General features: G+C 39.6%; 1 protein-coding gene across 4 annotated transcripts; it reads right to left on the bottom strand.

Moving 5' to 3' along the window:
* Positions 1 to 956: 956 nt before the first annotated feature.
* Positions 957 to 7,209, bottom strand: cyb561a3a (cytochrome b561 family, member A3a). 4 transcript variants are annotated; one of them, XM_030737841.1, is made up of 7 exons: positions 5,881 to 6,189; positions 5,313 to 5,427; positions 4,715 to 4,919; positions 2,045 to 2,253; positions 1,775 to 1,929; positions 1,519 to 1,684; positions 957 to 1,416 (listed from the first exon to the last, which is right to left on the bottom strand). In XM_030737841.1, the coding sequence occupies exons 2-7, from the start codon at positions 5,418 to 5,420 to the stop codon at positions 1,390 to 1,392; spliced, it is 870 nt and encodes a 289-aa protein (XP_030593701.1). In that variant the 5' UTR covers positions 5,421 to 5,427; positions 5,881 to 6,189; the 3' UTR covers positions 957 to 1,389. The 4 variants fall into 4 exon arrangements, with proteins under 4 accessions (XP_030593701.1, XP_030593699.1, XP_030593700.1 ...); XM_030737839.1 differs by lacking the exon at positions 5,881 to 6,189 and adding an exon at positions 7,101 to 7,209 and having other exon boundaries at positions 958 to 1,416; XM_030737840.1 differs by lacking the exon at positions 5,881 to 6,189 and adding an exon at positions 6,209 to 6,317 and having other exon boundaries at positions 958 to 1,416.
* Between the last annotated feature and the right edge of the window lie 14,918 nt (positions 7,210 to 22,127).

A 22,127-nucleotide genomic window follows, 5' to 3' on the forward strand; every position in this document is an offset into this window, starting at 1 on the left:
GAGCTTCAGAATTGGTGAGAGATTTTGCACCTCGCACCACAATTGAAAACAAATGCATGCTGCTGCCATCGCCATACAGCTCAGTGAGACAATATGAAACAATTAAATTGGAGATTTTGTTCTTGACATTGGTAACGCACTACTCAGCTTTCACTTCCACTCCGCCAATCTCCAGGTATTCATCAGCAAACAGAAATTTGCTCTGGTATAATTTTCTTATGAAACAACCACCTATCACAATACAGGCATGTGGTAGAGATGAAGGGCGACGGATGTTTGGATCAACCAGAGAACTGCAGTAGGAAGGACACTCTGCTGTGATTGGCAGTTAGTGTGTGGGTTAGTCTGTGGGTTCAGGTACAGTAGGTTGGATCAAACAATAGAGCTAATACAATCAAGCACCGACCCAGTTGAAACATCTGGGAAAACCACAGAACCACACTGGAGTCTACAGCCATGCTTCGCTCTGACCATGATGTTCACATCAGCATGCCAGTGTTCCACAGGGATGCTTTATATATTACTGGTTGATGTTTGGTAATTGGCACTGAACATACTCGATCCAGTAACTGTCACTAAAAATGTCGCCACTGATGCTAGAGAACGACATCATCCAGGAACAATTAATACCTGGTTGCTATTTCCTGTAATTCATTCAGCAGTTGTGGAGATTTTGGTTTGGATCAAACGGCTCCAAAAACCCACTCCACAGGCACGAGCTCTAGATTCATAAAACAAAATAGGAGCCTGGAAACTAGTGATGCCTTGTTTATTAATATTTTGAGTAGCAACATTCGTTTGCATAACTTTGATGTTTCACATGTGTATAGCAGGTGTAGTATACTATAATCAGAGTGACTCTAAACTTTCTGACCGGAGCTCTATCACGAGACTGAAAGTGACATTTAAATATAATATTACTACCTTAAAAGCCGATCTCAACATGATAAAAGGCCATTACAGCCAACTTCATCCTTAATAATACTAATCAATACCAGTAGCAATCAATCTATCCTGATCGATTCAGCATCCCCATCAGTGAAACTGAATCTAGTAACCAATTACAGTACATTACCACAACCTTCAATACCAGGAACTAGTGACTGCTTTACTGCAGGTTGTAAAAGCTGTGGTCCACCACAGAAACAGAGTAAAAGAGGAAGGTGCTGCAGCTTTGATGAAAAACATTCTTTATTCTTCATTCTTTGGGCAGAAAGGCAATCTTAAATATAATTTCCTATAAATATTTACAACTAAAACCAACAGATAATGCTCGCACGCTCCAGGCAGCTGCTTCTACATTCAGAACAGACATTTTCTGGCCACTCGTGATCTGCGACAGCTGAACTGATTTTGGAGTAATTCAGGGAGCAGCTCTGAAGTTCCCCTTCATTCATTTTCTTCTTGAAGCAAAGGCTGTGAAATGAAGTAGATATAGATTTTTTTTTATGAGAATGCATTATTAAATTCAATCCTCTTATCTCTTCCACTACATAACAGCCACACTGATATTCTCACCGTGTAGGCCATATCCTCAGGCCGGGAATCTGGTCTCTGCCATTCTCGTGTGGACAAAATCTTGAGGACAACCAAGCCAAAGGCTACGATCAGAACTCCTAATGAATTTCCCAACAAAGCCTCATGAGGAAGGTCAGTGTAAAGCTTAGTTCCATTGACTCCTTTCCTGTGGAAAGGCATTTGAAAGGGAATAAGATTAAAGTGTTTTCTCAAATGACAGAATTAATCAAATGTAACCCAGAAAAGCTGTACTCACAGAACAAAGAAGAGTTTCTCGTTGATGCCAGAGATGCAGGCGGCGATGCTGAGCACCAGTATGCTGCCTCCCATCCACACATGAATGGGTTTGAGGAGTTTACGTAGTGATATGGGGGAGCATGGGAGGAGGAAGCCAGCCATACCCCCCACCCACTGGTTCCACAAAGACATGAACAGTCACAGACACATAACAGACAAAAAAAATTTATATCCAATTTATTGCATTTGCATTATAACATAAAACAATTCAAGATGAATAGTTGAGCACCTGCACTGCGAAAAGAGCTACAGCTGCGATTCCAATCCAGCTGTGTAAGGAGTACAGGTTGGCTGTGTGTTTGGCGTTGTGGAAGTCAAACACAGCACAGAGCCCCACGATTGACAGCACCAGGGCGAGGAGCATCAGCGCCGCATGAAGGAGCTTCCATGGGAGTTTATTCTGACCCCATGTCAGAGGGATGCGGTACAACACGGCTCCTGCAGTAAAGAGGCAAAATGGCTGAAGATGGTCAGCATAATTAAATGTGATGGTCACATTAAATCGTGCTGTTGTGTAATGTTAGTGCACCAGAAGCATCAACTCGGGGGACTGCTGTTAAGGGAGTGCGTGGTGTTGTATTATGTCTTTTGTGGCTCAAACCAAAGGATGCTTATATATTAAGAACTAAACCTTGAAAGACCCGAAAAATGTGGATGTGCCACAAAAGTGTGTTCCTCAAAAAAAACAAACAAAAAAAACACTTGAGGCTGGCTCCAAAAGTGAGTCAAACCCCATAAGCTTCCATATTAAAGGCCAAACTTTACAGTAGAAATAAACCCATTCATGATGACTGTGTGTTTTTTTTAACTCACCATTTAACAAGGCTTAAAATTAGGGGTGTGGCCACTAATTGGCATGTATGCCAATGCAGGCAGTTCCAGCCAAAAGCTGTCTACCAGGGCTCACCCCCACCAAAAATCAATCAATCAAGTGGATGTCTGGACTCCTCTGGTGTCTTTTAGGGCATTTTTAATATAATTATATGACAAATAATATTCTAAGAAGTATAGACAGTCTAATACATGTATGCTTCAGTTTGGATGAATACAATTCACCCAAACAAGTTATTATTACTCTGTTACTTAGCACTAATTAGCAGGTGTGTCTGTGTGATGCACCTGTACCTGCTGTGGATGCAGCAACCAAGCTTGCTAGCATTGACTAACAGTTAAGCACTCCACCCTATCATCTAAATATGCTCCCTTCCAGCTCCAGAAAAATCAAGATAGCAATGGCCATAAAGGTAGTTCTCAAACCAGTACATGACATTACAGTGGCTACTGCTATCACTTATATACAGTCTGTGGTGTATATGGCAGCTCCCATCACCGTTGCATCTTTTCATCTGGGTATGTGCATCAAATAAAATGACAGATTCAACAAAGTAATCAACTAAAAGAAGTGAATTTCATTGTTCAGCAGGTGTTTCAAAAGATCTGAAGTTCTCTTAAAGCATTCATAAACTGATACACTATACACATTTTACACTAGAGATTATCTTGCACTTAGCATCAAGCCTGCTACAACACAAATTCATTCTCAGACCACACCCATCTTTCAACTTGGCCTTGTTGTTTTGATCTCAGCTACAGAAACACACACGTACACACAAGTTTCAGGAGCACATCTTACAGACTCACATGCTGAAAACAACACCAATCACCCTACCACAGCTTGTAACCAAAGGTTCACAACTATTTTTTGTTTCACTTCTGCTTTCCTACACTGTTCAACTCTCATTCTCAATTTCCTTGTTAATACTTTGATTTAATGACCTTCTTGCCAGGCTTCCACGAGCCAATCAGTCGCTGGCTGTCATCCATTTGAATTCACTGTGTTATTTTGCTGGTCAGACCATAATTTGTGTGACCATCCACTCCACCTCCCCCTTCCAATCTCATCCTGAATGTTCAGAAAGTTATATATACAGTACCAGTCAAAAGTTTATGTGGACAAAAGTGCTGAGCCGCCTACACATTACACCTACAGGAGCTGCTTGGCCACGAAAACTCATGCCATGAATGCTAGAGGAGGTTTGGAACCTCTTGGAGCTGTACTTGATGAACCTGTTTTGTACCGTTTCTACGCGTCCCATAGGCTCCAGAGTGTAGTGGTTAACACATTTGCCTCACATGTGAAGGATACCCAGGGAAGAGATACAAATCCCTGGAAGGGTTGCATCAGGAAGGGCATTTGATGTAAAACCTGTGCCAAATCAAACATGCAGATCCAGCTGCTGTGCTAATCCACTGTGAATAAGGGAGCAACTGAAAGAAGCCATGTGGGGGATTGATGTAGTCAGTCAGCCGAAATTTCAGCCAATTCTGCAGTGACTTTGTCTTTCAGCGCCACAGTTGCTGCTTGGGAAATTCCGCTTTATAATTGAGTGACGTTTATAACAATATTCGAATTCAAATATGACACCTGAATATTTAATATTTGTTTCAGTTTGTCAAAACAAAATAGAAATATAAAAAAACATCCACCCGAAAGCACCATAGTATAGTGTATTACATCTAAAGAGTTCTTTCATGCATTAAAGTCAAATTCTACATTTATTTAACACATTAATATACAAACTTCAATAGCTAATAAGATGCTCTATTCAAAGGTATAATTAGCAAAAAAAAAAAAGGTCCTTCTATTTACTGAATGTCTCTTTGCATGAATGCAGCCAAAGAAAGATAAACAGCAGCCATGACTACAGTGTAATGTCCGGTGAGTCACTGCAGACATTACCTCACGCTCACGCTGCTGAAATGAAGCATTAAATTATACAGTGCATCTATACCAAGCCTAAGATGTGTAATTATGTTGATACAGCCCGACTGTTACGAGGAGGAACAGAAGTGAGAAACAGAAATGAAACTTATGAACTTTCTTTGGAAAGTAACCCACCATTGCCATACAGCACCACCAGACCCGTCACCATCAGGACAGGGTGCCAGTTGAACTGAAGCGATGAGCCGTCCCAGGCAAAACCGCCGCGCCATGCACTGTTCCACACGCACACGCACACGACACAGGCCACACCCAGGACAAAGCACAGCAGGTAGAATCCATAGAAGATCGCGATGGCTCTCATCCTGGAGAGATCTGCAGGCTAAAAAAAAGAACGCAACGTGAAGATGAAAGGACGCGGGTAGAGAACTGTTCCTGCATTCAGCCTCTGCCCAGTAAGTAATAATTTGGCTATCCAAAGATCAAAAAGACATAAATGTCAGTATTAAACCTGGACTACCTTTGACTAAAAAGCAAATGTTTTTGGATTTATTTAAATGCCTTTAAATAATCACCATTTCCACCACTACCTGCTTAAATTTCAGCATCCCAAAGCTCTAAGCCAGCTCAGAAACACGCTTCGGTGCGGCGTGCCTTACCTTGTCCACAGCTGCAGTGATACTGACAACACTTCCTACTCTACAGCCCTGAACATCATGTAGGAGTTATTGCTCTGTCTCATGACTTCCCCCGTCAATCTCCGACTGTCACTCACTTCAGGTTTCTGCGGTTCAGATGAAGTCTCACTTCCACATGCAGCTGTGTTGCGGCTACGGAGGGGGAAGCAGTCAGAGGTGAGAGATGAAGTGCCACCCTGCTGCATCTGCTACCTGTTTGAAAGAAGTGGTGAGAGACAGGTCAGACTGAGCCGAGTTTGACAGACATAAAGTCAGTCTCCTTTCATGTATAAATGGAAAAATGATAGATTTATGGATTGAATGTCATTTTTTGTGGTCAAGTGTCATAAAATCCCAGTAAAAACTGGTAACTATTTTCTGAGGACAGAAATCTAAGGGCACAGGCAGGTGACAAATGAAAGGAAAACCAACACAAAGAAAAATTAAACAACTTCCTGTAAGTCTTTTGAAGGAATGGAACAAAATGCTGTGATTATGAAGGCCATAGTATATGATTCATGTGATTTTCTCAAAGCCATTCAGTGACCCCTCCTACCCTGTGGATGGGAGCCCTGCTTACAAATGTTTCATGGCAAGAGCAGCTTTGTATTGATATGTAGAGTCTCCTGCCCGCGGAGCGGGACAGGTGGACCCAAACACCCTCACCGGAAACGCTGAACGCTGAGTTCAAAGGGCAGGTTTTCCTTTCACCCCTCCATAAACTTCCAGTACCCGAATCCCCTTGTACAACTTGATAACTAAATTCCTACTCGTCCGCCAACGTGTTTTTGTGCTTCCCGAATTAAAGAGTATCTTTAGCAGATTGGTGAAAGTCTTCTTTAAGCTACAGTAGTCCAGCCCGTTCTTTTTATGCGAGGCGACGTTAAATAAGCATATTTTCCAAATGAAATCTTGTATAAGAGGTTACGTATCGTCATTGACATGCGTAGAAAGTTCGAAATTTGTCGCGCTGAAGAAACATTTAGTTGTGTACCTCAGTTAACAAACACGATAGAAGACAACTCAGACTAAGAATACGTGAACGCTACGTTTACAGGTGAATCGCTTTCACTTCAGGAAAAGATACTTAGCTGGTGCATTTCCGAATTTTTTTGTGCGGGGCATTGTGGGAAATGTGGTTTTATTTGCCACCAGCCCGTCCCGCTGCTGGCCCCTTCACCAAGTCATTACATTAAAAAAAAAAAAGGCAGTTTAACTGAATGATACGATGTATTATTTTGATCTTCTTATTTTATTCTTCTGAGCCACCCCAATGTTAAATTAGTATTTACAAAAAACTTCACCAACCTATTGATCTTGGTCAAATAATTGCTGCAGTTAAAGCGATAACACCCATCAGATAAAACGAAAACAGAATTTAAACACACACACACACACACACACACACACACACTACAATAAAATCAGAAAAGTATGCAGCCAATAACTTGGCCTGTGGTTGTATAATCTTGGCACTTGGCTTACAGAATGTGCCGAAGCTGCGATCAAGTCTGTATGTGTGAAAACGTGAGAAAAAAGGGTCCTTGCTGAAGGAAGGACGCTCCCATAGAGATCTGCTGTCTGCCAGCTCCACCTGGAGGCAGTTAGTCAGTCTTTTATTTGTTCTCCTTTGCAGCAGTCTGTACCCTGCATTTGAGAAGTCTTCTAATGCGGTTTTGCGACGGAATTAGAATGAACAGAAACCTCTGAAGGACAAAAACGATCATTAGGTTACCTAATTAATTATGCACGTAAACACACTGATTAAGTTCTGACCAGTTTGATTTAAAATGTAATTTAGTATGCATACATTACAGATTCTCATGTGATAATCATTGGTGTCTATAGATTTGTGTAAGTGAAGTAGGTACAGAATTGCTTTATACCTGCATTTCTTCTAATGGCCAGGAGGGGGCAACTTCCCTGGTTGCAAAGAAGCTGGTAGCGCAGAAGTCTCAGTAAACACTTCTATGATAGGTTTTTGGCTCAGTTGTTAGTTATATTTAAAACAAGTGGTGCCGGGCACAACAAACCCCGCCTCCGGCACACGTTTTAGCTGATTTGAGTGTTGTCAGTCTCACGTGTCACTCTCCAAACATTGCATCACCAAAATAACACACAGGTCCTATTGTCCAGGCCTATAATTTTCCAAGGTTCTCAAAGCTGAAATAAAATATCGTTCATTTTATGGTCATTTTCATTTACTGTGAAAATTTTACCTCTTCTAATGAGAAAATACGTGATTTGTTGGGTGAGCGATAACAGAGGAATTTAGTGACCAGATGGATAGAGTCAGAAGTTGTCATAGCTCATTTCCAAGTCAAATGTTACATGTCTATGGACAGCAGTGATATGCTTCTTACTGCAACAAATGAAGAATAGGTGTCTTTTTTCAGCCGAGATATGGTCAAAAATATGCATTAAATGGAGTTTCCCATGTTAAATTTAAGTAGCCTGCAAATCCAGAATTGATCAGATCCAGATGGCATTTGGTTTGGCCCTCGTTCCTGGCCCTCCACAACGGTGTACCAAATATCAGATGAATCCAATTCTGGTTTCCTGTTTTGAGGGAGATATGATTTTATTTTATTTATTTATTTTAATTTTGCCCTATGGTAAAGATGGGGATTTTTTTTTTTTTTTTTGACCCAGTTATGGCAATAATGTAATCAGGTGATCTAGGGGTCACTGGTCATCTTTCATGCTAATATGGTAAGAATCGCTGGTAGTTTTGCTGTAATACTGTTATAAACAAACAAACATACCAAAAACAATACAACCTGAACAGGGCAGTCAGATCTACCCCTTGCTCTTCACAACCAGTTTCAAAATCCCAAGACAGCCACGGCTTGAGGTTTAATGCTCAGCTCAGCTTGAAATTTAATGTCACAGTGGTTATATCCATCTGTTATATCCAGTCTTTGGTAATAATGTATTTTAATCGATTTTTGACAGGCTTTCTTTTTTTCTTAGTCATCCAGCTGCCAGGATACTCTAACACAACTCTGGGTTTTCAGGTCTTGTATTGTCACTTCTTTTACAGAACATCATCTGACCAACTTGCAGATTCTTTCGTGCATCATTGTAGACATCATTAATCACCAGTCAAACGTACCAAGTATTCATAGTGGGGTATAATTCCTGTTATCTGTGAAACATCTGCTTATTTCAAAGCACTTCACAGAGAGAAAATAATGTGCGCACACACACACACACACAGTGTATCATCTCAGGTTTGTGTTGCATGTGCTTTTCTTTCAGATTTGTGATACAGCAGATGGCACAAGCTTCAGGGCAACAAAGATGATGGCATAGTCTCCAGTAAAAAAAAAAAATAGCTTGCTGCAAATTAAGCAGCATTTTTCAGCAAAGGCAAAAAACAAAATGTGTTGCTTCTGTCAGTTTGGTTTATGCCTCAAATAGACAACTGGGTTGAATCACGCACCATTTTCCGGGTGTACTCCTAGCGGCAGTTCTGCATTTGTATGTAGTGAGAGGTTGATGAGGGCAGTGATAGGGCAGTCTTTTTATAGGCCAGTGTAACTCCTAAGCATACGGCCTGAGCCCCTGTCCTCCAACACTGCTGTCAGTGGGGGGGAAATCCTTGCCTTAAAATATCAGTGTCTCAGATCCATTGGTAAACTCCTTCAAGTCTTCTCCCAGGTCCCCCTCAGGGTGACTGGTAGTTTGGGCAGTTGGCAGTGTGGCGGGAAGCTGCAGGATTTTTTTATTCAGACATCTTTAACATGTTTCATTTCCACTGCTCCTTTTTTTGGATTCTGTTGTCCCAAACCAACAAATCAACAGACTGCTAATTTTGTAGACTAACCCAATGTGTTGATTAGTGTTGGAGCACTACTAGGTTTTCACTACAATGATAATAATAATGTTATTTTAATATCTAAAATACAAAAATTTAAATAAGAAACAGCAGTGTTATCAGTGAGTTGTCTGCTTTGCTGGCAAATGAAGTGAAAAGAAGTGGCGAGATTCTCTAACTGTACAAAAGCTGTAAAGAATGAATAATTACAGTGATTGAAGATAAGTAAATTTACACCCCCACCTCGACCCCCCCAAAAAAAGATATTTAGCAACACCAGAAATTTGTCCACTAATTCATCTGAGATGAAGGTTATCCAGATTACAAATGCAAAAATTTGGTTCTAACAAATCACTGAGTTTTCAAGGTATGTTACAGCTAACTATAGACAGTAGAAAAAAATGGACTTCCAGGTCTGAAAAGTGAAACAAACACAAAAGGGGCACAAAAGGGGCCTTGAGGTAATAACTCATTTTACAGAAGTTTAGTACATTTTGAGTCATGAGTCAGAAAGGAGGATTACCCAGGGTACGTTCATTGGCTAATGACTTCGACTGATCGACAAGTCAGATCCGCCCCTTGTTTGTCACATCCAGTTTATTTGAACAGTTAAAGTTCAACTTTCCGGCTTCAAAAGAACGAGTGAGTGACGTCATGGTGGCAATGCCCATCTTTGGTGATGATGATACTTTATTGATCCCACAATGGGGAAATTACAGTTAACAGAACACCCATCCAAGAAGACAAACAGAACAAACATGGGGAGATAGGTGAACTGTGGCCATGCTGCCCCCCTTCTGGAGGCGCTGCCATTAAAAAGACAGAAACAATAGTGAAAACATATAGGGATGAGTGAGGAAAAAAATCATCTCATACTTTGTATACATTCACACATACACAGTATAAGGTTACAAAAACCTCTGCGACAGAGCAGAAACATATAGCATGGGAGCACTAGGGTGGGGAGGGATGGACAGGGGAGCCAGCAGAGGCGGGGGGTGAGGGGGGGTGGTCGGGCTACTGTGGGGCTGACTCAAACTCCCTCCTCAGCTTTGGGTGTACTGTCATAACCTCAACAGGAAAACACAAATCATAGAAAAAAAAACATTAAAAAAAAAACCTAAACTAAACAGGGAAATACTCAAAATCTGTCAATCTCCCTTCTCCCATCACTCGTGAACTAGACCCCAAGATACTTAAACTCCTCCACCTCCACTATTTACTGCACTACAGACTTCTTAAAGTATATTTAAAATGAATAAAGAAAACAAAATGAATACATATCAAATACAATACTATTCTCTTGAAAGTAAATACTGCCTGGAGTGAGCGGTCTTGACAGAGGTTTGCACTCTTGATTCTTGTTACAATCTACTGTTAATTACAGATCTTATAAAATACAAATGATTGATCAGATATTATTCTACACAGTGCCTCCAGCACTGTCACTGAATGACATAAATTATAGAATGATGAGATTTAGTTTGAGAATGACAGCTCTTACAGTTAGGACACACTTCCTGTGTCTCATCATTTAATTCGGGTAAAAATTGCCCACAACAGAAAATAACTGCCCTTGTTTCAGCATTCTAACAATGTGTTATACACATGGAAGTTCAGCCATACAAACAAAACAGAACCAAAATTAAAAACATCTGGTTTTGCTTTTTGCTAGTGATCTTGTCACTACTGCTAGTATGAGACAGTACAATTAGTCCATACAGGTTGGTAGGCCAGCTCCTCCAGGATGGAACATCCATAGGTGCTGTCTCCCAGTGCAGTCTCAGGAGTGTGGTAGAGATACCAGGAGATAGGCTGTTACATGAAAAGAACTGGACAGGGCTGTAGAAGGCCATCAGCCTAGCTGCAGGACCGGTATCTCCTTCTTTGTGCAAGGAGGAATAGATAAAACACTCCTGGAAGTGTTCTTCTCCCTTTCTATATGCTGTAATTTCCTGGGATTTACTCTGAAAAGGCAGTAATTAACCATGTGCCCCACTGTGATATACCTATATTACTAATAAAAGTAACAAAATAATGGGAATTTGCATTTATTTGCCATCTTTCACCTATTTAAAACTATAAATGGCTCATTTTCTTCACCCAAATTGTTGCTGGCTATTTGATACAAGACCCATCACCGATGGGGATATCCCCCCGCGATTAATGAAAATATAAAATATAGAAATATAATATTACAGCCCCATTTCATAATAGCCCTTCAGCAGACATTACGTTCTGCAAAACTATTTTGGCCTAATTTAGAGGCCTTGCCCCAAACATTTATCCAAATACTGTTAGTCACCCCTGGGTTAGTAAAGATGTGATATATATTTCAGCATATATATGTTTTCAATTATACACTTTAACAACACATTAACAAACAATGTGTACTACATAATTTCTTTCTATCTATATAATCTATACAATAAGCCAGATATAATACATACTTACGAATTACGGTAGTCACATCATATTATATTCATGTGTGCAGGAATATTATTACATAATGCTCCCATACTGCATAATCTGCTGGTATCCATTCATTATGTATAATATCACTATAATCATAAGGCAGCCAGTACAAAAATAGACCAGAAAGGTAAAACCTCATGGGGAGATGGATGGACATACAGACGGATGGTATGACGACAATATCCTCCCACTTTATTTTGTGAAGACAAAAATGTCCTCACATTCTCTTCCAAAATGTCAAAAATCCCACACGGGTATCAAACTAGAAATTAATGGTTTTATCTATTTAAACATTACATATTTTGGAAATTATGTTAAATTTGTGACCGCATTTTTACAGTCTTTATTTGGGGAAAAAAACTCGATTGCCCACAAAAAATACAAATTTCATGTTATTTTACATTCAACATGTTAATTCACAGTAATTTTTGTGATTTGACTGATATTTCATTTATTTAAAAATAACAGGAAAACTCTGTAAAATTTAACAGGAAAAAAAATCTGTTAAGTTACAGACTTTTTTTTTTTTTACAGTGTACACATGCACAGGACATGCAAAACAATAAGCTTACCTTTATTATCTTTTAGTAGAGAATGAGATACAGAGTGAGCACAAACTTTCAAGTAAGCATGTATATGATTAAGAATCAAGCAAGTGTTACAAATGTATAAGAATAGGCTAAGTGTGTTTGTTTGGTCCCAGACTGGGACTGCAATTGTTTTAGCATTTGTATGTCTCTTTTATATTCTGTCCTTGTCCTTTTTTATTCGACCATCCATCTTGCTGGACAGCTTGTCTAATGGTGTGTCTACAGAAGCAGGTAGATGTTGAGTACTCTGCCGAGAACCGGAGAACCAGAGAGACAGGCTGAACCGCTTGCATAGGTGTGTCTGTGGGTCAAGACAGACGCTTTGGTGTGACCACCCAGTATAACCTAGGCTATAGTAAAAGAGTCACTCCTATTGCATGGATTCTAAGAGGACTGTCAGGACACTCCAGGGTACTATAATATTGCTCATGCCATATTAAATATCATGAAGGTCCCAATGTCTAGGCCCTTGGTCAGTGAATGTGCACCTTCTGTACAATACTGTATATGCGCACTAATCAGTGAAGCGTAAAGTTGACATTTTGGACAGTATTAGTCATAAAACAAAGTCATTTTGTTTTGTTTTTTTCCTGAAAAAAATAACTCAGTCATATTGTGGTAACAGGGTTTCTAAACACACCCACCTGCAGATATTTAAGAAAGCATGCACAGTGAGGCGGGTGGGGGGTCACTCACTGCTGCAGGTGTAGGAGTCCTGTTGTCACGCTGCAACGACTAATTCTGAATATTTTACAATATTGTTTCTTAGTTTTAAAGTTTAACAGTGTTCACATATGATTCAAACTGTGTGCTCATGAATGCTTTATTTAATTTATTCATAACTGTGGTGCCAAAACTGAACAATACACTCACTCTGTTTGGTGACACATTAATTAGGGCTTAAATATTTATTTATTACAGGTTATTGCTTAATGAACAATTAATTTGCCATTCAAAATTATTGTCATACTGTGAAGGGACACAATGTGAACCTTTTGCAATGGTTTGGTGTTTTTTCTTCAAGATGTTTGGTTTTATTTTTCATTTTTCTTTTTATACTGAATCCTTGGTTCTTAACTGTTTGTAAATGTTAGTATCATGTGTGATAAATTAGCCAATCAGCCATTTCCACCAACAGTCCACCACTAACAACAGACTGTCTTGTTGCTTCTTGCAGTTTTCTGGTGTATTTCAGTGTCTCCTTGTTTTTAAAGTTATTTTCTCATTTTTTGCCTCTTTTTTTTTTTGGACTTTGCCTTTTTGCTGGGCCCTTACTTGAATTGTTCGCTTTCCTGACTGATTAATTGTGCATGACCACTGCCTGTTTTGGGTTAAAGATTAATATCTAAGTCTCTCTGTCTGAAGGGAGGGGTATACTATGAACAAAATTCAACACTGCCAGGCCTTCTTTGGCTTAGCTATTTCAACAAACCTAACACCCCAGTTGGAGATAAACGGTGTCGCAACAGTGGTTATCGAGCAGATTCTGCATCAAGCTCAGGTCAAAAGACTAACCATCCTCACAGCCATAGTGCTAGAAAAACAATCCCCACTGGTACTTGCACCAAAGCTGTCATTTGGGTGATCATCCTGTCCAAAAAGTGGAGTGAACGACTCTGTCCCCAGGAGACAAGATTCAAATCTGTGGTGTCATACTGATCTACAGTGTGTCGCCACTCTGTTTGTCAGCGAGCAGAAAGCTGACTTGTCTAAGAGAGTCATCCTGAAAGCTGTCACAGTGACCTTTCTACATTTTGCAATTTATTCTCTGCAGAGTTTTACATCCGCATAACAAATTCATATTAAGGATCAGGGCAAATCACTCTTAGTTTCCGCAAAGGACGTAGTATATTTTACATTCTCTCCTATAGCTTCATATTTTAGAGCTCCATTTCACTTCTATTGCCCTTTAAGTTCTCTGACAGAGCCCCGAGGGCCAAGAAAAGCAAGACTGAATGGCTTTTTATTCCCTCCTTGTCACTGATTAACAGAACTCTTGGTATAAAGATTGGCAAGCAGTTTTATTTTCTTCATACTTGGCCTGAATGGAGTGATCATCATAGCTTTCATCAAAATCAGGCCCTATTCACCCAGAATTGCACATAAGAAGTACCCAGCACTCAGTGGAAACAGCACTTACAGTTGTGTGAAGGGAATTGTGAAGGATAATTTTGTAGCAAATCTAATTTATTCTTCTCGGATGTGTGAAATGTGATTTGAAATTGAAGGCTAACTGAGCCCTGCTGTATTACAGGTTTCCTGTTGGGGCGATGGGAAACAACTCGAACCACCTGTAATATTGCTACTGGATGTCAATGTGATCCCAAGGGGCTTCTGGTTCACTTCCATGCTGGAGGTTTTGGGCCTGTGCCTTCAGCCCCATGAAGTCCCTGGCAGAAGTGGAACTGTGATCACAGAATGGGAATGAAATCTGTGGAGTGGCAGCTGGACTTCTTGGGGTATTACCAGTAATCACAGGAAATGACACTCAAATTGCTAAAATAGGAGCCAAAGATGGTAAAGTAGTCAAAAGGTACAGGGAGTGAGAATCAGATTCATGATGAAGGTTCGTAGAAACCTGATTTTAAAGCAGCATTAAGTTTTTGGTCCTTTGGGGCACTGTACCAAGTAGTAAACAGTACTGTATTAACACCAAAGAACTTCTAAACACTTGAGAACTCCCACTGTCTGCGCTCACAGTTTCATAGAGGATGCTCGAGAAGCTGTAGCCCAAAGATGTAAAATAATTTCTTCAGGCCAGGCATGAAATGAGCAGCAGCAGAGTACCAGCATCCCAACGCCTTCAGTGGTGCTGATTTGCCCTGTGCTTCCTGCTTCTCCCCATTATGTACCAGATGTTCTTCACCATCAGCACTCTGATGCTCCATCCACTGAGAGATAACAGCCACATTTAACATTGCAAATTGCCAGCACTAAACCTGTAAATGCTGTGTCCCAAATTAATAGGTGATGTCACGGTGGCTACACCAGCTTTTATACCACCTATGGTCACAACACACATGCCAAAGGAAATGTGGTGTGTAAATTAACCACATCAGGTTTTTAAAAATGTTTTTTGGGGTTATTGTGTTCAGTCCAGTTTCCACAGTTTGCTTGTTTAAGTTTAGTTTCAGTGTAGATTTTATTAGTTTCAGTGTTAGTTTATTATTCTAATATGGAGGGGATTTGTCAGGGGCAGTTTTTTCAGGAGTTTGTAGGCAGGAATTTTCTGTATATATTATTTCTGTGCCAAATATAACCGTAGTGTAGTTTCATTTTAGTTAGTCTTTACAGCTAACTAAGGATTATTTAAATTATAAATAAATAAATTAAGGAGAATTATAATTCTCCTTAATCCATGAACAAGGAAGAAGATATATAATTATATATCTCACCTGCTAATTTTTATTTATGTTACTTATGTTACATTCACACTAAATACAATGTTAAATCTATGCAACGAGTAGCACTGATGCAAATTCATTATGGTCAATGTGAGTTAAACTATTCCAACAAAATTGGTTCAGCCTGCTCATTTTTGCCAACTGGTTTGGGAATACATATTTTTCCCAAGCGACAGGTGGTTGCCAGGGGTCACTGACCATCTGTAGACCTGTGTGACTGGGATTTTAGCAATCACATCTCCTGCAACTGCCATCAACTTCCAACAACCAGCAAACTGACGGGTATTACGCGTCATGAGTCTTTTATTGTACATGTTATAACTCTATAATACAGTATTGTGTATTGTGTACTGTAATGTGTGTCTTTGATACACAGCCTAGGAATTAGGGATAAAGCAGATACAGCGAAACACTAACATTTATCACAAATATGATTCTTTATAACCTATAAATTTAGATTCACTGTGACGTTTTACAGTCAGACATGCTTTTAGTCTGCTTTATTCTTTACCTGCTGAATTCTCTGCTATGTTCACCCACTGTTTAATGCTGGCAGGCATAGTGCAGTAGAGATTTAGTTCTACTTTTTTGAGATAACAGGCTACAACAATGACAATGTAAACAGTGCGGTTAAATTAAAAGGGCTGTCAAACCAAAAACCATGTGTTAAAATCTGCTAAAAAGCTCCTTAGAAGCAAGGAATGTTATTCTCTGAAAGTTTCTCACTATCCCCTTTACATAACACACTTGATCATTTGATCTGTTCCTAATGAAACAAAAATTGATTGCAGCCGCTTTAAATTTTTTAAAATGGCTGGTTGCTTGGTTTTACTTATTTAGTTTGCTGCTCAAAGTGCTACAGATCTTGTTGCGAACAGTTTTCATTGGGGCTACTAGAAATGTTTTTTTTATTAGAAATGACAGCATCCGATATTCTCAACAGGCCCTCAGCTTCTCTGAGGCTTCATCTCATAGTCTCTTCTAACTGTCTTACATCCTGACAGCCTCAATATGTAAAGGAGTTCTACTTAGATGTTCCTGCTCTGAGTTCTCAGTGCTTGTCCCGGTCTTAAGCTAGGGTTGTGTTAATGTAAATACCAAAGTAAATCCCATTTACCTCAGCTGTATTGTGGTGGAGGCAAAAGCTTCTAAGACATTACTGTATATATATATATATATATATATATATATATATATATATATATATATATATATATATATATATATATATATATATATATATATATATCAAAATCTTCATAACATAAACCATCTACGTGGATAAACATCCTGAGGAATATATTATATTTAAAAAATATTTTTACAGCCTGTTCCTTTACAGTGGGCACCGCAACAATAAAATCTTACACTGGAGAAAGGCCCACAGACTAAATGGGTTCGCTTACTTTGATTATAATGAAATATGCTCCTATTTAGGATGTGTATTACACACTTCTGTTTAAAAGAACAGAAGTATATCAAGTATATCAAACTGTACTTATCCTGCTTGTGATGACAGCTCCAATATTTCATTGCAGTGACTCAATGCAGTGCTGTTAATTAATCTAATGAAATCTGTGAAAACATGCCAGAAGCGTGTGTGTGACTCAGTCATCAAATTCTGAGCTTCTTGCTGTGTGTCTTCTACTTTGTGTTGTCTATCAGTTGCAGTCTCTGCTTTAGTTTCTGGGCAAACACTTAAATCAGTCATTTCTCTACACTCCTCTCCAAAAGTGTTGGAACAGTGAAGCCTTTTTTTTTTTTTTAATTTTTGCTGTACACTGAAAACATTTGGGTTTGACCTAAAAATTCAATATGAGTCAAAAAGATCAATAGCTCAGCTTTTATTTGCAGGTATTTACATCCACCCACTTTTCTTGTGAGCAAAAGTTTTGGAACATGTGACTGACAGGTGTGTCCTGTTACACTGATTATTCAAACAATAAATAGCACTGAATGTCTGAGAGCAGTACCCAACATGAAAACCAGAGAGCTGTCTGTGGGTAAAAAACAAGCAATTGTGAAGCTGAGAGAAGATGGAAAATCAATCAGAGCCACTGCACAAACATGGGCCATAACCAGTAACAACCATTTGGAAGGTTCTGAAGAACAAAGTCGTAACTGGTGTACTAAGTAACAGATGTTGAACTGGTAGAACAAGGAAAACAACAGCAGCTGATGACAGAAACATTGTAAGTGCTGTAAAGAAAGACCCTAAAACAATTGTTATGCTGCACTTCCATTAGTAGCTACTCAGTGGAGGTTGACTCGACTCGCCACGGTCTTGTTTTGTTTCCACTGCAACTGAGTACCACCTCAGTGTGGGTGGAGTCGATATAGCAACACGGACAGTAGTCTCTTGACATAATTTGTATGCAACTCAAAACACAACACAGCAATGGTTGAGATAGAGGCAAGCTAACATTGCTAAGGCCAGTTTACTAACGTCATCATGCATAAGTCCCCAAACAATGTTTTTATGGATGAAGGTTATCATTGTTAAGTATTATCCCTATACCGCTGAACATGCTGTAATCGACTCAGTGTATTTCAAAAGTGCTGCTGTTCATGTACTTCCAGCAGCAATTACCATAATAATCCCATGTTGCTTGTGAAGTGCAGTTTCTCAGCTTTCAGAAACCATTTGAATATTTCCAATAGGACAAACAGTCATGTAATTACGATAATTCAAATTTGATTAGCCTCAGCACTCTGTGTTAACCAGCTGTTCATGGCTAGTAGGGGCAGGTAATGGGTGCTTCAGCAGCAATCGCCCGGCAGTATTGGGTTAAAATATGTATGCTGTGTGCACGTTTCAGATAGCTCTCTTGTTGCAAAACAACCGCTGCAAACTGTCTGTCTAGGCATTCAACTGAGAAAAATGGTGCAGTCGATTCCGGTGAAGGAGTTGCTCTCATTACTCAATTTCCTGGCCAATCAGCGGCATCCCAGCTGACATAGGGCGAGAGGCAGGGTACACCCTGAACAGGTCGCCAGCCTGTTGCAGGGCCGTGTATAAATACAATGATGCTAATTATTGCTAACTGACAGACTAACATATATAATCTAAATTGGAGAAAAACCTTGTTGGATTGTCTTTAAGACATATCAAAATATAATTTGCCATATTGTTTGTCATAAAATTCCAGTAAAATGCTTTAAAAGCCACCAAGAGCACAAAAATGTCTGAGAGGTTCAGTTCAGAGGTGAGGCCTAGCAAGCAGCAGAACATACCTCTTAACTTTAAGCCTTAACAATATCCAAAGAACTGAGTAATTACAAGAAAAATCACTCATCACAAAGCTCTTATGAAAGAAAAACTTTCCTTAGTGCCCTAAAGCTTATTTTGTATCAGGCTCTAAATGTGCCTTTTAATGCGATTTTTGAGACATTTTAAATCGGGAATTTTGGGGGATTCAGCCTCAGATGAAACTGTTTCATTTCACTTTTTTTTTTCTCACACTATGACTAATATAAATATACATGGAAGCTGATCCAGTGATTTTGCATGAGAAAATGGACACACTGCAGCCAGGATATTGAGACAGTGTGTGGTGCACCAGTGGGGGCCTGATTCATATCACTAAATTGAATGGAAAAAATGGAAAATTTTTCATTTTAGGCCAGCACTGTTAGAGGTCTGCCTGTTAGGACTCCAGCTTTTACAAAATGTCAAGCAAATGACTAAAATGGATCTCCTCAAAGATGTGAATGAAAATGAGAGGTGGCTTCTGGTTCTTGTTGGAGCACTTTCCGATATCATGACTCCCATTATGGAAGATTTGGGGAATTTCCTGTCTCAGATTTAGATATGAGGTATGCGTATATTGAATTTCTGCTTTTAAAGCTGCATCTGCTTTGGTTTTAGACTGGATGGCATATCTGTTTGAAATTTGTGTGAGACGTTTAAAGATTTCTTAGATTGCAGTTCACCGGTTGGATTTTTAGGTGCCGATTTCACAGCTACAGGGAAAAGCAGGGCTGTGTTTTGCTTCACTGTGGCACCGGAATTAAACCGTTTCCAAAGAATGCTACGATGCAAAGCTTGAAAGATGTGTATATCAAGAGATTTTCTTTCAGTGCACACTCTATTCAACTTGAAAAATACTTTGTACTGGAGCAGCAGAGTTGTGCTCCAGCAGCAGACTGATTTCTCAAAGTCAGGCTCATTTCTATTTCATGTAACCAAGAATATGACCACTGAGCTGTCAGATCTTTATACATGCCTTGAAATCACCTTTTCTGATTGTAATCTGACTGGTACTCGAGACGGCTACAACAGAATGCTTAATAATGTTCTCAGCAAGCATTAGTTTGATGCATGTGAGTCAGAGAGCTGATTAGTTACAGCAGAAGTATCATTCAGCTCAATGTTTCTGTGACAACTCTATTAAAGCTCCAGCTCTGAGTACCCAGGACACACCACAGGCCTTGTATCACAACTGACGGACACAGTCAACATTCATAATGGCAATGTAAGAAAAAGGCACTTGTCTGGAGAGTAAATGAGCAGCAGCACAGCATGCTGCTCAACTTGCTGAATAAAGAATGAAGGAGAAAATGAGGCAGCGCACTGCTGACAATGATTGGCAAGTGAAGGCAAGTCAAAGTAGCTCCAGAGAGATTAATGCCTGGCTGTAGAACTTATGTTGGCCAATTTAGCTTCAGTGTTTTCTGTAAAGAAGTTTCCACCTTGGACCATCATTTTCAGTAAGTGCTACTGTCTCAGCAGCTGCACATGTAGCATCCTGCTACATGTGCAGCTGGTAAGTCCCTTTTACAACATGTAGGTTGCAAAAAGTGCACAGTCCTGAACAGAAGTGCTTTTGGTTCTGAGCGGACAGCAACCTCTGGGGCTGGAAAACTAAGGCCCTAGTCACACGGGCCCTGAGATCGGTCAGCCATTCGCAACTGCCGGTCACAGGGTTAAATTTCTATTCCCTGACCAGTTGGTGAGTGGTTGCTGAGGTTGCTGGAAGTTGTGAAGAACGTATGCCTTCAAAGTAAAAATTTGGCCTCACCACTGCAGCCAACACACTTCAATGTTTACTTACTTTTCTGTCACTGCTTACTAGAGAGTTCAGTGACACAAAACCATTATTTGTAAAGGAGGTGGCTGTCTGGTTTAACAAGTTATACTTCCTGACATAAATGAGTCACTGTTATACTTTGCAAACATGCTGCATGAATGGAGCTGATGATATGAACTCGGTATGTAACCAAATATGCTGATTTGTTTGTGTTCTTTATCTCTTACTAGTCAGTAGGTGGTGATTTCATACCAGGTTTGCAGCATAAGTTACTGTGCTGATGTACTCCTGTAAGAAGTGAACCACCTTCATAGTACAGAAATCCTGGGGTTAACCCTGAAGTTAGCTGGATAAGACAAAGGGTGTGTTCAATAATCCATTTTGCTTACCCACTCTATATTATGCTTATAAGTATATATTTATTTCCCTTTATTTTATTCTATATATTTTACTTATATATTTATGTGGATTCAGAACTGCACTTTGTTTCACTTTTTGACAGGTTGGCACTGAAATAAGAGTGTTTTTGCTGTCTAATCTCATTGTACATTCTGTAATGACAAATAAAGGCATTTATTCTATTGGAGCTGTTCCATCCATCCATCCATCCATTTTCTTCTACTTATGAATTCTCCAAATACAAAAGAAAGGAGCTTCAGTGCTTCCTTTATTACCTCCTTTACACTGGGACTAAGCTTTATGAAAAGAGAGAAGAAAATTGTCCCATAATTCATTGGGACGGACCATTCATGAAAACAATGGACATAATAAACAAAGAGGAGCAGATCATGTAAATGTTAATTGTAACTATATTTTCCATTTCATACCATCAGCTGCTGATATGAGTTTTTAACAGCCTGTTAAACACGCAGCTGAACTCTGACATCACACTGCTGCAATAAAAAATCCTTCTTGTTGACGTGTTGCCTTGCATGAACATAGACTTATATAAGCTTTCTCTTTATAGATGAACTATATCAACTGACCAAAGTGTGTTTAAAGTTCTGTACAATCAGTTTGCATTAGTAATCCCCTTAGCTGTATTGCAGCCTTTAGGACTATCATGAATTAATGTTTACTTCAGGTCAGCTAGGATATGTGATGGAAGGAATTTTACTGCAGTCACTTAAACCCTAAACAGGGAGGAGGAAATGAGTCTCCCTGGATCACAGCAGGTAAATATGAGAACATAAGCTCTGGACTAAATTATTGTGATGCTGCAATCGCAGGGTGATCTACTAACAATCCACTATAATTTATTTACAAGGACACAGCCAATTCATTCCAGTAATAACCAGCATTCTGCCAAGAGAAGCGCAAATTAGTGGTTCAAAACTCAGCAGACCCGAGGAGGGAGCGTGTGGGAGAGAGGGGCCAGGCTGCTTGGCCCTGGATTCACTTACCCTAACACTGCTGATCAGGATAAGCGCTCATAGCAAGCTGGTTATCAACTAAGTTAACGCAGGGCTTCCCAAAGGCGGAGCTGACAGCATTCAACTAATCTAAAAGAGCCGGTTCACAGGTCACATGAATTTCCTACCACAAAACAAATAATCATTACAAATCTATAAAGAAGTTTTAAAAGAAAATCCAA

This window comes from Archocentrus centrarchus, chromosome 9 (assembly GCF_007364275.1).
Source record: "Archocentrus centrarchus isolate MPI-CPG fArcCen1 chromosome 9, fArcCen1, whole genome shotgun sequence".
Lineage (NCBI taxonomy): Eukaryota > Metazoa > Chordata > Actinopteri > Cichliformes > Cichlidae > Archocentrus > Archocentrus centrarchus.